The sequence below is a fragment of the Actinia tenebrosa genome, unplaced genomic scaffold (assembly GCF_029948245.1).
Source record: "Actinia tenebrosa isolate PJP-AT-01 unplaced genomic scaffold, QUT_ActTen_1.0 PGA_scaffold11__36_contigs__length_13525064, whole genome shotgun sequence".
Lineage (NCBI taxonomy): Eukaryota > Metazoa > Cnidaria > Anthozoa > Actiniaria > Actiniidae > Actinia > Actinia tenebrosa.
Genome location: NW_028292571.1, coordinates 1,712,417 through 1,726,049, shown reverse-complemented (window position 1 = coordinate 1,726,049; position 13,633 = coordinate 1,712,417). Strand labels below are relative to the sequence as shown.

General features: G+C 35.6%; 1 protein-coding gene across 1 annotated transcript; it reads right to left on the bottom strand.

Annotated features, from left to right (window-relative positions):
• Positions 1–451: 451 nt before the first annotated feature.
• On the bottom strand, positions 452–12,425 carry LOC116295474 (intraflagellar transport protein 54). The gene is made up of 19 exons (XM_031703289.2): positions 12,176–12,425; positions 11,997–12,065; positions 11,850–11,898; positions 10,111–10,223; positions 9,387–9,448; positions 8,912–9,011; positions 8,393–8,548; positions 7,435–7,500; positions 6,733–6,820; positions 6,216–6,239; positions 5,227–5,317; positions 4,388–4,474; positions 4,198–4,312; positions 4,017–4,056; positions 3,853–3,932; positions 3,710–3,769; positions 3,001–3,164; positions 2,810–2,879; positions 452–2,452 (listed from the first exon to the last, which is right to left on the bottom strand). The coding sequence occupies exons 1-19, from the start codon at positions 12,296–12,298 to the stop codon at positions 2,360–2,362; spliced, it is 1,650 nt and encodes a 549-aa protein (XP_031559149.2). The 5' UTR covers positions 12,299–12,425; the 3' UTR covers positions 452–2,359.
• Positions 12,426–13,633: the final 1,208 nt, after the last annotated feature.

Genomic DNA, 13,633 nt, shown 5'->3' with positions numbered 1-13,633 from the left:
CATACTAATTAGCAGGCTTCAAACATATCGTAAAAATGAGAGAGAATGTGTTTTTTTGCGGACGCTGTCCTCAAACCTCATACATTCTCTCATTTTTGCAACTTTTAAAAGCTTGCTACTCAGTAGGTATTCACAAAAACATGCTTAAACTCGGTAATAGTACTAGTATTAGAGTGACCTTTTTCCTGATGGCGATCATTTCTTAATAGACAAGTTCCGAGACTGCTTTTGATTATCGCAAGACGTATTATGCTTTTGGCGAGTGCTCAAATGCTGAACCTGAGAAGTTCTATATACAAGCGCACACAGTGGCTCATACAATAAATTTACAGCAGACCCACATGTACAGCTATCCACAAAACTGAATCTTATATTTTAATTTTTTTGCTTTCAGATATTTTATTTCATTCAAAAAACCGTTCATCACGATATTATTCCACCTACAACAAAATATTATTCAATTCTGTATTTTTATATTTCAGAAAGTGGATAAGAATAAATAACAGTTTAATAGCCATATTAATGCGTCTGAACCTTGGGACTTATAACACTCGCGGCAGGTCGTTATTAGAATTCCGCCATATTGAATGGTAATGTGAAAAATGTTATTTCAACTACTGTTTTATATAAGTTGTCTAGTAGTGGACCAGTGGCTCCTACTGAGATGTAAAGCGCACGGCTTATTTGATGACCTTTAAAAACATCTATTACTCATCCAAATCAGCGGAAAATCTCAGAACATACGACCTGTCAGCGCATATCTACTAGTAAACACTCCATAATTTGAAATCGAGTTGGGTGATTACAAATGGTATGGAGACCCTATACCTTTAAAACAATGCATTAGGGTATGGAAAAGCATAAGATTGGCAAGACAGGGCTGCCAAGTGGTTGATCACCTAGCGCACGTCATGCGCAAGATAGGCATGGTCATCACCTAACCCAGAACACGCGCAAGCTACGTATGGGTGATGAACTAACGCATGACATGCGTTAGGTTATCACCCATAGGCATCTTCATCGCCTAGCGCATGTGATGCACAAGCCACGTATTGACCATTACCCAGTTTCGTACCCAGAGCTCCTCGGAACGAGACCTAGGAGCTCTGGGTAAAAGACTGGCGATTACCTAGCGCATGGGATGCGCAAACTAGGCATTTCTTTCACCTAACGCATAAGACGCGCAAAGCCACGTATGGGTAATTACCTAGCGCATGAGATGCGCAAACTAGGCATTTTTATCACCTAACCCACAAGATGCGCAAAGCCACGTATGGGTAATTACCTAGCGCATGAGATGCGCAAACTAGACATTTTTATCACCTAAACCACAAGATGCGCAAAAGCCACGTATGGGTAAATACCTAGCGCATGAGATGCGCAAACTAGGCATTTTTATCGCCTAACCCACAAGATGCGCAAGCCACGTATGGGTAATTACCTAGCGCATGAGATGGGCAAGCTGAACGTGGTCAATTGCCAGCATGAAGTTTAAGTTTCTAAGATTTTTCTACTCCTATTTTTAAAATGTACACATTTCGCAGAAAGAGAATGTTTTTATCAATTTCTTAAATTAAATCCTTTCAAAGTTACGCTATCATGCTTCACCATTCGCTATGTAGAGAAAAATATACATTATCACAGCAGTGAGAGATTCCAGTCCTTGATTCCCAATAAAGTATGGAAGTTATGCTATATTTGGAAGCTGAAGAACATGCACAAAAACAGTAGGACCCTCTCAAAGTCTCGCTCGATGTATCTCTCATCCCAAGTTAGAATCCTTTCTCACGCGGCAGCCATGCCATTGGCTGAAACCGCCAATATATTATTGTCCGGCTAGCCTCGCATTCATGCACTTCAGAATGAGTTTGAACGGGCAGAAACAAATGCTTTAGTTCTGATGGGAATGAATATGGCTTCGTGCAAATTAACCGAAACTGTATATACTGAAATGACGATCATAGAACGAGACTTCAAGTTAAGTAAAGGCAAGAGAGAATAAAGGTCAGTGCCCTTGAAGTTATCTTTCTGGAGTAAAAACTATTTCACTTTAGGACTTCTGATAATTCACGCAAAAAGATTAAGCTTTTTTCAGTTCTTAATTCGTGTTCAAGACGAAAGAACTAAAGACATCAAAATATTGACCTGCCCTGGAGCGGAAATGACACAATGTAGAAAAGTACCCAGCTTTTCAAGCACGATACTTGGTTTTTCATGCCAGTTGAAGACCGTTGTATGAATGAGCCTGCTCTCTAAGGAAGTGCATTGGTGTGTATGTTATTTTGATTTGACTGTGTGTGTGTTTGTTTTATAGTACATTTGTACAACACGGTCAAACTGTACGTACAATTAACATTGGCTATCGGGAATTAAACGATATACTAGACAACATCTTTTGGATCTTTTCTTCATTTTTCAAAATGTTGCATTTGACTGTGCTTATTCTGTCAACCTAGAACGAAAACAAAAGAAAACGTTTTTAACTCTACTAAGAAAGTAAACCAAACGAGTGATTTTGTAGGCTACGATGATTAAATCAATTGTTGGATGCGCAATAAAGACATTTGGTCGGAACACGCAATTGCATCGTAGGAACCTACAACACCTTTATACGTACCAACAACTTACTCAAGCAAACAAATAAGCAAAAATAAAACAAATGCTGTAAGGACAAGATCCTACGATTTATTTCATTTTACTTCTTTCCAAAATGTGTTGCACGGCCATTTAGTTTTGGCACCTGGTTTTTATCTAGATTTGATGAGGGAACTACTACTACACCCCGCCCCATATCATATCCTTAACTCACCATCTCTGTGATATCAGATTCTAATCCTTCAAGTTGTGCCTTCAACGGCTCGATCTCACTGTCAGTAATACTGCAGCAGAAGAAAATGCAATGTTGAAAATAATCTTTTAGACAGAACACATTTTTGCACCCCCCCCCCCCCCCTTACCCTATCACAATAAGATGAAGATGTCAAATGCAGTTCTTGTTACCTTTGCTCTCTTTTAAGTGCTATAGTATGTTCTTTATTTTCTGTTCTCCACATCTCCAGTTCTTTATTCATACTGTCAACATCTTCTTGTATGTAGTCCATTATTTTGCCAAGTGGGTTGGCACTTCTTGTTAAGGTCTGGATACTGCCTCGAAGTTTTTCGATCTACAGCACAGTTTACAAAGTACTCAAGTTAAAAGGGCTATGGATAATGCTGCACATTATTCCCTGCTTATAAGAAGCAGTAACAAAACTGTCCAAAATATCAAGGTTATTGAGATCTTGAACAATGATTTTTATTTAGAGGAATAAGACCTTTAGATTTTCAAATCAGTTTTCCAAAACATATAATGATATAGACGCTTTAGCTGGAGCATGAAGTCTTTCCATTTCAGGTCATGTCATTCTTTTGAGAATCATAACTTGGTTTGATGGTTGCACATGAGAAGACACATGAATATGGATACAACTCAAACAAAGAATCTTATTCTAAAGAAAATGATACAATTGGTCTGGAATGAAAAAAAACTTAATGCCCATGGTAAAAAAGATCTTTTGATTTTAACCTTGAGTAAGATCCTTTTTTTTTTTCAATGTGGGGTTGAGGGTAAAACAACAGCATGCTTTAATAAGACAGATTGTTAAAAGAGCCCAACTTAGAATATAACATGTAATTATGGTAACAAAATATATAGCAAAAAAAATCTTACTTCTTTCTGTGCTAACTCTCTTTCTTTCCTTCTGGCAGCATCACTTATTATAGATTTTTCCTATGAATAAAAGAAAGTTTGAGCAACAAATATCTTGTACAATGCCTATTCTGTAAACTTCAAAAGGATTCACATTCCTATACCTTCACAGGTTTTGTACTAGATTCTTCTTTACTTCCTTCCAGCTCTTTTTTGGTCTCAAGAATTTTTCTAACAAGGCCACCTTTAGGGGGGAAGAGACATGCTCATTAGCAAACTTCACAAATTACTTTCATTAATTGAAAGAAAAATCAACCTGCTTACTTACCATGGCCACTGTTGTCTTCAAGAGATTCTGTGCTAGGAACCTAGGATGAACAAAATAATATATACAAATTATAATTTATTTCACCCAGGATGCAGAGTAAGTTAGGTCAGCAGTAAATCTTTGACACTAAAAATACAGCACACTGAACAGCTTGGTCAAACTTATGCACTACCTTACTTACTGTGTCAATGTCATTAGTTATGGAATGATTGTCTTCAACAACAAATGTCTCATCATCATCATCATCTTTACCATCATCTACTATAACATTAGTGTTTTGTTTTTCTGATCCAATTCTAAAAAAAAATCCAGAATGTCAGTTCCTTGCATTACAAGTACATTATTATTTGCTTTAAAATGCTTTAACACACCTTGCTATTTGGTCTTCAATTTCTTCTTGTTGCTTTTTAATTTTAGGGGGAGCTGGTCTGGCACTGCTTGGTCGTGCCATTCGTCGGCTGAATTTAATAATAATAAATAACCAAATGTCAAAATAGAGATTAAAATAGTTAATACATATACTAATAGGCAATTCTAGAGAACATCATGAAAACTTTACAGAATTCTAAAAGTTTTAAGGCTAAGGCTACTTTTGGAAAACATTTTAAACTTTTTTTTAAACTACCATTTTTCTAGAGTGAAATTTAATGCTGATTCTAAATATGAAACGAAAAATGGGGTGTCCGGAGCTTGTTTTGGAGATAATCAGCATTACTTTTAATAGATGCCTATGCACCAGGTTTTGAAGCAAACATTTCGCCACCAGAAATGATCAGGAAAAAATTAATACTCACAAGATAACAGCTCTTTACAGACTTTATAATTGCTTAAATGCCGGCAATTGACATGTAAATGACTGGTATTTGTCATGGTACATTTAGTTCTCAGAGGTCTTGGGTTCAAGTGTGTTAGATCTCTCCCTTAGTTGTTTCAAGGGTATTTCTCTCGGTTCTCCAGTATTCCCCCCTCAAAAACCTAATTAATTAACACTCTGACATTCCAATTCAATCTGTGAATTAGCTGCGTCCTGACTAAGATCAGCCTACCAGATCGTTTCAGAGTATTTGATAAAATTTGAAGGTTAATAGAATACTAATGTGGTCATAAGAAAGTAACAAACTGTACTAATATTATGCAGAGCTTTACCTTTTGTTCTTCTCTTTCAAGTAGAAAATTATTTGTACACAGATGAATGAACATTAATACTCACCTCTGGATAACTTGTTGAGGAAGCTCATTTTCATGTAATACCCCATTCATCTGTTCTGTAGAAGCTGGAACAGAATCTGTACTAGTTATACCTATAAAATAAAATCAACAGACTGCTATTAAACTTAATACCCCATTCATCTGTTCTGTAGAAGCTGGAACAGAATCTGTACTAGTTATACCTATAAAATAAAATCAACAGACTGCTATTAAACTACCATTAATGCTTTGTTTATTTACTTTTAATTATAATAGTTTTACGTGACAGTCATAATGGACTAAAGTGAACATTTGCATTCATATTATGTTGGATCCTAGATTAAAGATCCTTTTTAGAGAAGGTGACTTCATAACTTGCTGTATTTCTGAAATCTGGTTATCAGTAAGATGACAGTAAGGTGTTGGTAAGGTGTTGGTAATTGGTTGGTAAGTGGTCGGTAAGGTGTTGGTTAGTGGTCGGCCAACCACCTACTGACACCTTACCATATGGTGCAGATTTTTCACAATAGCCGAAGGTGACTCTGCAGGCACCTGGTGCCTATACCACATGTAACATAGCCTGGATATACTCCACATTCTTATAGTTTAATTAGCCTGCGCGAGGGTGCTTCCAAAACGTGATGGTACAGTACATGCTGAAGTGATTGAGTAGTGTGCACTACGTAATATGTAGTACTTAATAAAGATTTGGTTACAAAAAATTTTGGATTTTTGGATTAACAAAGACTTTTTACAGTTTTTCTTTGTTATAAAAGCATTGGTCATTGATGAGCGTGCTTCCATTGAGTTTTGGGTGCACTTGGTTGCTTGCTTAATCTGTAAGCACTCAAGAAGATACTGTAGACTCCTAGGCATCTACACCTCGTGCAACTCTTTTAAAGCTTCTTTTGTGCTTAGTAGCCTATGCTACACTAATGAATAACCAATCCTTTAATAGACTTATACTCCAATTAAAAACCACTTGTGATATAGTAAATATATATACTCTACCTTCAGTTTCCCCACCTTGAGAATCTGGAAAAAAAGCAACAGTAATAATAAGTAGGCAGAACCACAATCCATGAAATATACTGATAAACTAGACTACTGAAACTCTGAAATTCCAGAATTTTTCCAGGGAAAATTACAGGTAGTATGGAACATTGACAATAATTCCTGGTGTAAATGAATTTGCAGAACAAAAATATTATCATTTTCATTCCCCAGCTGTTTTACCCTCAAAAAGTCCTTTTCACAGTTTCCTGTGCCATCTTGGAAGGTAGTTGTGGCTTTGCATCGAAACCAGACAAACGGTGAGCTTGCAAAGACAGACGCCTTTTTTAACACCTTTAACAATATTATTTGCATGTCTCTATCATTGCAATCTCACCGTTCGTCATGCTTTGATGCAGGGAACTTTGAAGGGTGCTATTGCCTTTCACTGAGCATTTTTTGAACTGTAACTGTGATTGCAAGAGACAATCAAGTCTGGCAGTTAAACAGGTTATTTCTGGTTTACAAGACATACCTTCTACTTCATCATCAGCATGCTGTCTTCTCCTTTGCCCTTTGGCAGAAGAAGGTCTTGGAATAAGATTTTGCTGTGATTCACTTTCCTAAAGTTAAAGGTTTGAAGATAATTACTTTCTAGTAAATTTCCAACTAATGAATTCAATAAAGAATTGACATATTTATTTGATAAGTAAACTAAATTAAATTAAAAGACAGTGGTAGAACTAAAAGCAGTCTTCCTTCTTATGTGTCATTCTAGCTTCGATGCAACTCGATGACATAGAGAGCATTAAGTTAATAAGCAGTCTTCCTTCCTTACTAGGTGCTAGGTGTTTTCTAGATCAGACTTCTATTTTGTGCCTATTTCTTTATGATAATTTTATTTAACCAAGCCTTTGCTAATCATGTGTAATAAATGATAATGAAGAAAATATTTAATGTTTAGTTCCAGAAATTATCCATACCTCCCCCCTCTCCCCCACAGAGGAATTTTTTTAAAGACCCCCCACCCCTACTCCTGGAAATTTAAATTTTCTTCCTTAGCAACTTCATAATTATGTTATTTCTCTAGCAGCCCCTGCTCCTCGGAAATTCAAAATTCCTCTGTATGTGTGTGTAGGGGGAGGGGCAGGGTGGGGTTGGAGGGGGGGGGGGGTGTGTGCCAGGGATAGATTCTAGGACTACACAATAAACTAAGGTAGTTGCCATAAGTTTTAACCTCTAGATTTCCATCAATCAGACCAGTATCTATTCCATCAGGCGTGTCTTCATCTGTTCTTGATGGCTGTTTATTGAAAAATAATGATAAATATTTAAAGAAGAATTATTATGTTCATAAGCAAAGTTATCAGTTTTAGAGATGTCAGTTTTAGTGTCAGGCTTGAACTTTATACTTTTTTTACAACAAACAGCTTTTTTAACAGTAACATATTTCTCTTGCATGATACAAGAAAAATGCCAAATAAATTCTTATGATTTTTTTTCCTTTTCAGTAATTTAATAAAAAATTTATATGCTTGATACAATAAATAACAGCACCAACAATTTAATATAAAATGTCAATTATGATTTTTCAAGCTATTATTCCAGGAAAAAATCTCTTACAAATGACTGAGCTACTTCAAGAATTCATAGAGATGAGCAAGGTCTAGATGCAGGGGTCAAAATAGAAAAAAAATTGGTTTGCCACTGTTTTTTATTTTTGACCGGTTAAACAAATTTTGAATGGCTATTCATTTTTATGGCATGCCACATGAAATAGACAAGACTTCCCACAAATTAAAATTACACAATTTTCAGACTCCCGAATCAATATTCACAGATATGGAGGAGATTCATTTGTAAATAGGAACGATCACCAGATAAACAAAATGTGAAAGATCATGTCCAGTAAATTTAGCCTGCAATTTTATTATCCATTTGGCAGTTCATAATTATTTTTGCCTGTCAAAACCTTAATTTGGCCTGGCATTTGGGCATTGGCAGGCCGCTATTTCGAGCCCTGAGCCCTACTGTATTTCTGTGAGAAAAGTTAGATGATGCAACATTATTTATATCTTAAATATTTTATATAGAGCAGAAACACCTATTAAATTAGAGTATAGTTTAATTATATGTATAGTATAGTAACCACTGAAGAAATATTCAGTTTGTGGCTCATTTAAATGTCATTGTACCTTTTCAGGCTCCCTCTCCTTTTCCCTTTCCTGCGATCTGTTTCTTTTTTCCTTTCGTTCTGTATCCCTTTTTTCCTTTTTACCAGAATCTTCTTTGGAAGCTGAACTTTCCCTTTGTTTTTTCTCCTCTCCATTTCCATCTTTTTTTCTACTTTCCTATATATTCACATGATAAAAAACATCAACAAGAAAAAACAAGAAGTAATAAGTAGTTGATAATTTATAAATCAAGCTGTTTATTAGGTCTGGTAGGTCTGATAAACAGTAAGTATACTCAATCATGCATGGGATTGTACTTACATTTCTAAATTGTGTATGCCTGCTGCGTAACATATTTCTTAAGGTTAGCAAAGACAATTATCACTATGTATGCAGTATTACAGCTGTATGTTGTGAGAATTAGGCCTAAAATATCATGAGTTCAGAAATGATAATCAGTGATAACAACATGACTGAATGAAATGACCTTTAACCTTTAAAAAAATTTTAACTAAATATAGGCTCGGCACAATACGATACCTTTTTCCCACTTCCACGTTCAGCACTCTTTTCCCCTTCTTTTTCTTTTGATATCTCTCGATCTTTGCTACTAGATCTTGATTCTTTTCTTTTCCCATCTCTGGAAAATTCAGTAGAAAAAAGGCAATGATTATGACAATAGTCATTTCAGACTTTATCGGTGTCTCAATTAACACTTTTTGACTGAGGCGAAGTTTTGTTATATACCACTAAGTGTCAAAGAACACAAAGCAATATATATTATATATTTTGTTATCATTATTTTTAAATTAGAAAAACTTAAATTTTCAGTGAAATCACTTCTGGTATTGTTATTCCCATGGAATATAAATGCAATGTTGTCTGGTCAAAATGTATGCTGGAATTTTATGACTATCATGTGGCACCCTCAGCTCTTGGCCAATGAGAAGAGAAAGAAAATTGACTTTGACACTTGGTATATAAAAATGTGGTTTGTCATAAGAAAAAAACTTACGCAGATCCTTTGCCTGGTTTGCCTCCACTCAGTACTGTTTTCACTGCATCATTGGTACTTTTCTGGATAAAATAAAGAACTTTAAAATTCTACGTCTGAGGTTTATTATACAGGGCTAAAATAATGGCTGTTTCAGTATGATCAACCAAATTAGTTTTAATACCACATTTCTGGTTCAACAATACTGGTCAAAAAGACCAGCAAGGCAAAAATTTGACTTGTCTCCCTTGAAGCCATTCTTAGTGTCTGTCCCAAACTCCCAGCTTACTGCATTTATCTGTAAGTCATAAAATACCCCATACATTGGTACACTCTCAATTTCAAAATCATTGTCTGGTTCAAAACATACTGAACATAGAAGCTGAGACAATGGCACATGAAAGTACATGTATGTGCATTAATAATTGGATGTATCTAGTGACACAACTCATGGAATGTTTATAAATTGTTGCAGTGACAAACAACATGGACACTTTTAACGCATATGTCGACTACGTGTTTCAACTGAATACATCTGAGGATAATAATGTCATTTTCCAGCATACCTTTCAGTCTCTCTGCTTCATATGTTCCATTCTAGCTGGACCAGACAATGATTTTGCAGTGATAATGATTTTTTGTTGACTTAAGCTTGTATTAAGACGTTTCTCAAAACTTCTCTAGCTATTTTCCTACATATCTCAGTTACAGTATTTAAAATTTCAACACTATACTATATACCAACCTTGCTAATAACAATTTTTGCAAGTTCTTGAAGTAGTTCATTAGTTTTTTCTGGTTCATGTCCTGCAACAATTTTACTTGGTTTGACAGAAAGTCTTACTCCACTAGCAATTACTACAATGAAAAAAGAAAAAAGTAAAAAAGATTTGGAAACAGAAAAAACTTTTTAGCAAATATATGAGTATACTTTAGTTTAGGGAATTACAGTCTATTTCATGCTTCTGATTTAACCGACTTCAATTAATGTCTGGTGCTTTAGCTTCCACCACTCAAATTTATAGCAGGCTGAGTTCATTGAGCAAAGCCAGGTTTATTGAAAGGCATGGGAAAACCCCCAGGGGGGTACTCCGCCAGAATTTGGGTAGGGGTGTTCCGCTGGGATTCTAAAAGGGGTACCCTGTTTATGACAAAAAAAAACTCAAATTTGTAGAACCTGTTCATGACAAAAAATATAACTTATTGTACTGAGTTCCTGTTTCAATTATCATGTCATCTCACATGTCACTTTTTTTACAACCATAATAACCAGCTTTGGTCAATACGAAAATAGAAACTCTGAATATGGCATGAAACTCAGGAAGAACTTGGAACTTGAGTGAAATTGCATACCCTGTTTATGTCAAGAAGCTCGAAAAACCATACCCTGTTCAGCAGATCATCCCTGTTTAGTCCATATGTGGAAGCAACCCCCTTCTCCCCCTCCCCCCCACCCCGAGGGGGGAAACAGCTGTCAAGTCATTTATCGCTCGCTATCGGAATGCCTTGGTATCATTTTTGCTGTAAGTACTGTATATTGGACACAAAAAATTTTAGTTCTACTAATACATAGATCCCCTGTTTATGGTATGTAGGGCAGCCCAATATTTAAGACCTCGCTATGGTCCTGTTTCCAGGATGGATTATTCCCCAGGTTTTTTTGATATTTATTATGATCAGGGTACAAAATTAACTTTTAAACCCACTATCAAAACCTTGATAGTAAGTTTTGTTTTCACTAGCAAAAATTTCAAAGTCACTAGCATTTGATCGCAATGAATGACTTGTATTACTTAATGCAGGCTCTCAACTTTTTAGTCCTACAATTTCTGGACTCTGGTTATGCTCACAAAACATAGCTACGTGTTGTTAATTTTTTCTTACTTACTAAATAAAAAATTTCACTCACATTTGGCAAGTTTGCGAGCATTTATTTCATGCCCTGAATTGATGTCAAGTTAATTTTTATGGTAAACATTAGAAATTAGAAATCATTGGTGACATTGATGAAGGTGGTAAAGGAAACATTTTTCTTAAATAGAAAAATACATCTAAAACTTACTATTAGGTAGATAAAACTACAAAAACAGCTGCAACAGCATATTGTAAAACAATGATCCCCGTTTATGTGACTGAGGAAAACTTATAAATATAGACCAAAAATATAAAGCATTTGATAAGAACAGTCAACAAAAACAAATTTTTAAAGGAGACCTAAATTTTAAATTCGGTACAAGTCTCAAATCATCAACATCAAAACATCGATGACCATCCAAATTTAAGACGAAGATAAACGGTCTTCAGTATAGCTATTGCTCCAAAAAACTTGAACTTGATATATTGAAAATAAAATTCATTTTTTGAAGCAGTTTTATGCTTAACTATTGCATCTCAAGTAACCAGCTTCTTTAAATTTAATGATTTTAACGTTGACAACCGACCATAGCAACCAAAACAACTAGTATTCTTTGGTTGAAAACTTACCAACTACGTCGATTACTTTTTGAAGAAAGGCAATTTTTGCTTCCTTTTCCTAAGAAAAACAGTTATGTTTAATAAAAATACCAGAAAAACCAGATATACTAAGGCACACAAACAAAAAAGCCTAAAATGACAATCTCTTATACAAACCTTAACGTTCGCAGAGTTCATCTCGTCTGCTGTGTAAAGACCTTTTAAAACCCCTGTATTCTTCATAACCTGAGAGAATCCAAACTACATCTTAGAAAAGATAACCCTAAAAATATGTACAGCTATTAAACGGCTCCATTTAAACACACAAGAACTGTACAAAATGCTATTTTATCTACCTCGGTTATAATGTCATGAAGAAAGCGAAATGGAGGTTTGCTCAAGAGTTTCTCCGTTAATGGTGGTTTCTTGATAACCTTTCCTAAGGTTTCTTGCGTTTTCTTCGCTATAGAAGAGTCCATTTTGATAAAATAATTGAACTTGTTTAGTTCAAGTATATCTAAATGGAGCTGAATCCCTAAAGAGAGGTCCGACAAGGCTCTCGTAAAACCCACTTCGTCGCCATATTTCGCGCTGTTTTCTGTGGAATGCGACGGAGCCAGACCATAATACTAACCCCTGACAAACATCCTTACAACGACACCTGTGATTGGTCAGACCTTATCATCTCTCCTTCACTTTCATTATTCATTTTTCCATTTGTTTATCTTGTTCATATATGTGGTTTCTATTTTTGTATTATTAGTATATGTCAGAGTGTACATCAAAACGTATTATTTTATTGCTCTTATATGTAAAAGACCTGTAACGTCATGTGAAGAAACGAAAGTCGGACTGAGAGCGCCAGCTATATTGACTCGTAAGATAATAACGAATTCCACATACCCTCGTGTACCAAAGTAGATGGCGACCGAAAAAAATAATGAAATAAAGGAAAAAATATTAACTAGTCATAAAAAGATATAACTAGCTAAAAACTAGTGTGAGCTGCGTCGGTGTTTCTAATGAAACAGTAATGATGAAAAGGTAAATTATACACCGTGAAAAGATGAAAAAACTTACTGACGTTTCGGACGCTAGTCCTTCGTCGGAGTAAAAGAGAAAGAAGTGGTAGAAAGGAGTGTATATATGATAGAATAAGACAAAAGAAACCAATGAGAGCAAGGTAGGCAAGGAAACAAAAACAAACAATCAAAAGACAAAAGAAAAGGTTAGTTGAAAATAAAGCGTTCATTAATCCCGTTGGGACTAAGAGTGCCCAATAGGTGAATAAGCCGCATTTCTTTGGTCTTGCGACAATCATTGTTGCCGTTAAGCAAAGAAAGACCGAAAACAATGAAGTCAGAAAGAGAATGGTTAGCTAGATTAAAATGGCGGGAAACTGGTTTGGTGGGATCGTTATTGCGAATATCATAAAGATGATTGCAAATGCGATCACCAAGACGGCGGCCAGTCTCGCCCACATACAAAAGATTACAGCGGGTACATTTAATACAATATACAACATTAGAAGTGGTACAAACAAAATGGTCAGTGATTTTAACAGTTGATTTAGGACCGACAACAGAAGTGTGAGAGACTATGTGAGGACAAGTATAACAACGTTTACGAGAACAGCGAAAAGTACCAGGTTCTTTGTTAGAGGGAAGAACTCCCTTGACCAAGAAAGAACGGAGATTACGATCACGTTTATAGGAAAAGAGAGGGCGGTTGTTGAAAATAGCAGAAGTGCGAGTATCAGAGTCAAGCAGAGAAAAGTTGCGGTTAACAATGGGTTTAATGGAAATGTTAATAGG

Bases quoted from the DNA above. Each gene is read 5' to 3' on its own strand.
- LOC116295474 (XM_031703289.2), bottom strand. From the start codon at position 12,298: ATGGACTCTTCTATAGCGAAGAAAACGCAAGAAACCTTAGGAAAGGTT. The intron at 9,449-10,110 runs GTTGGTATATAG...TATTTTATCCAG, and splicing joins CAAAAATTGTTATTAGCAAG to AAAAGTACCAATGATGCAGT. The intron at 3,933-4,016 runs GTAAGTAAGCAG...TCCCCCCTAAAG, and splicing joins TGAAGACAACAGTGGCCATG to GTGGCCTTGTTAGAAAAATT.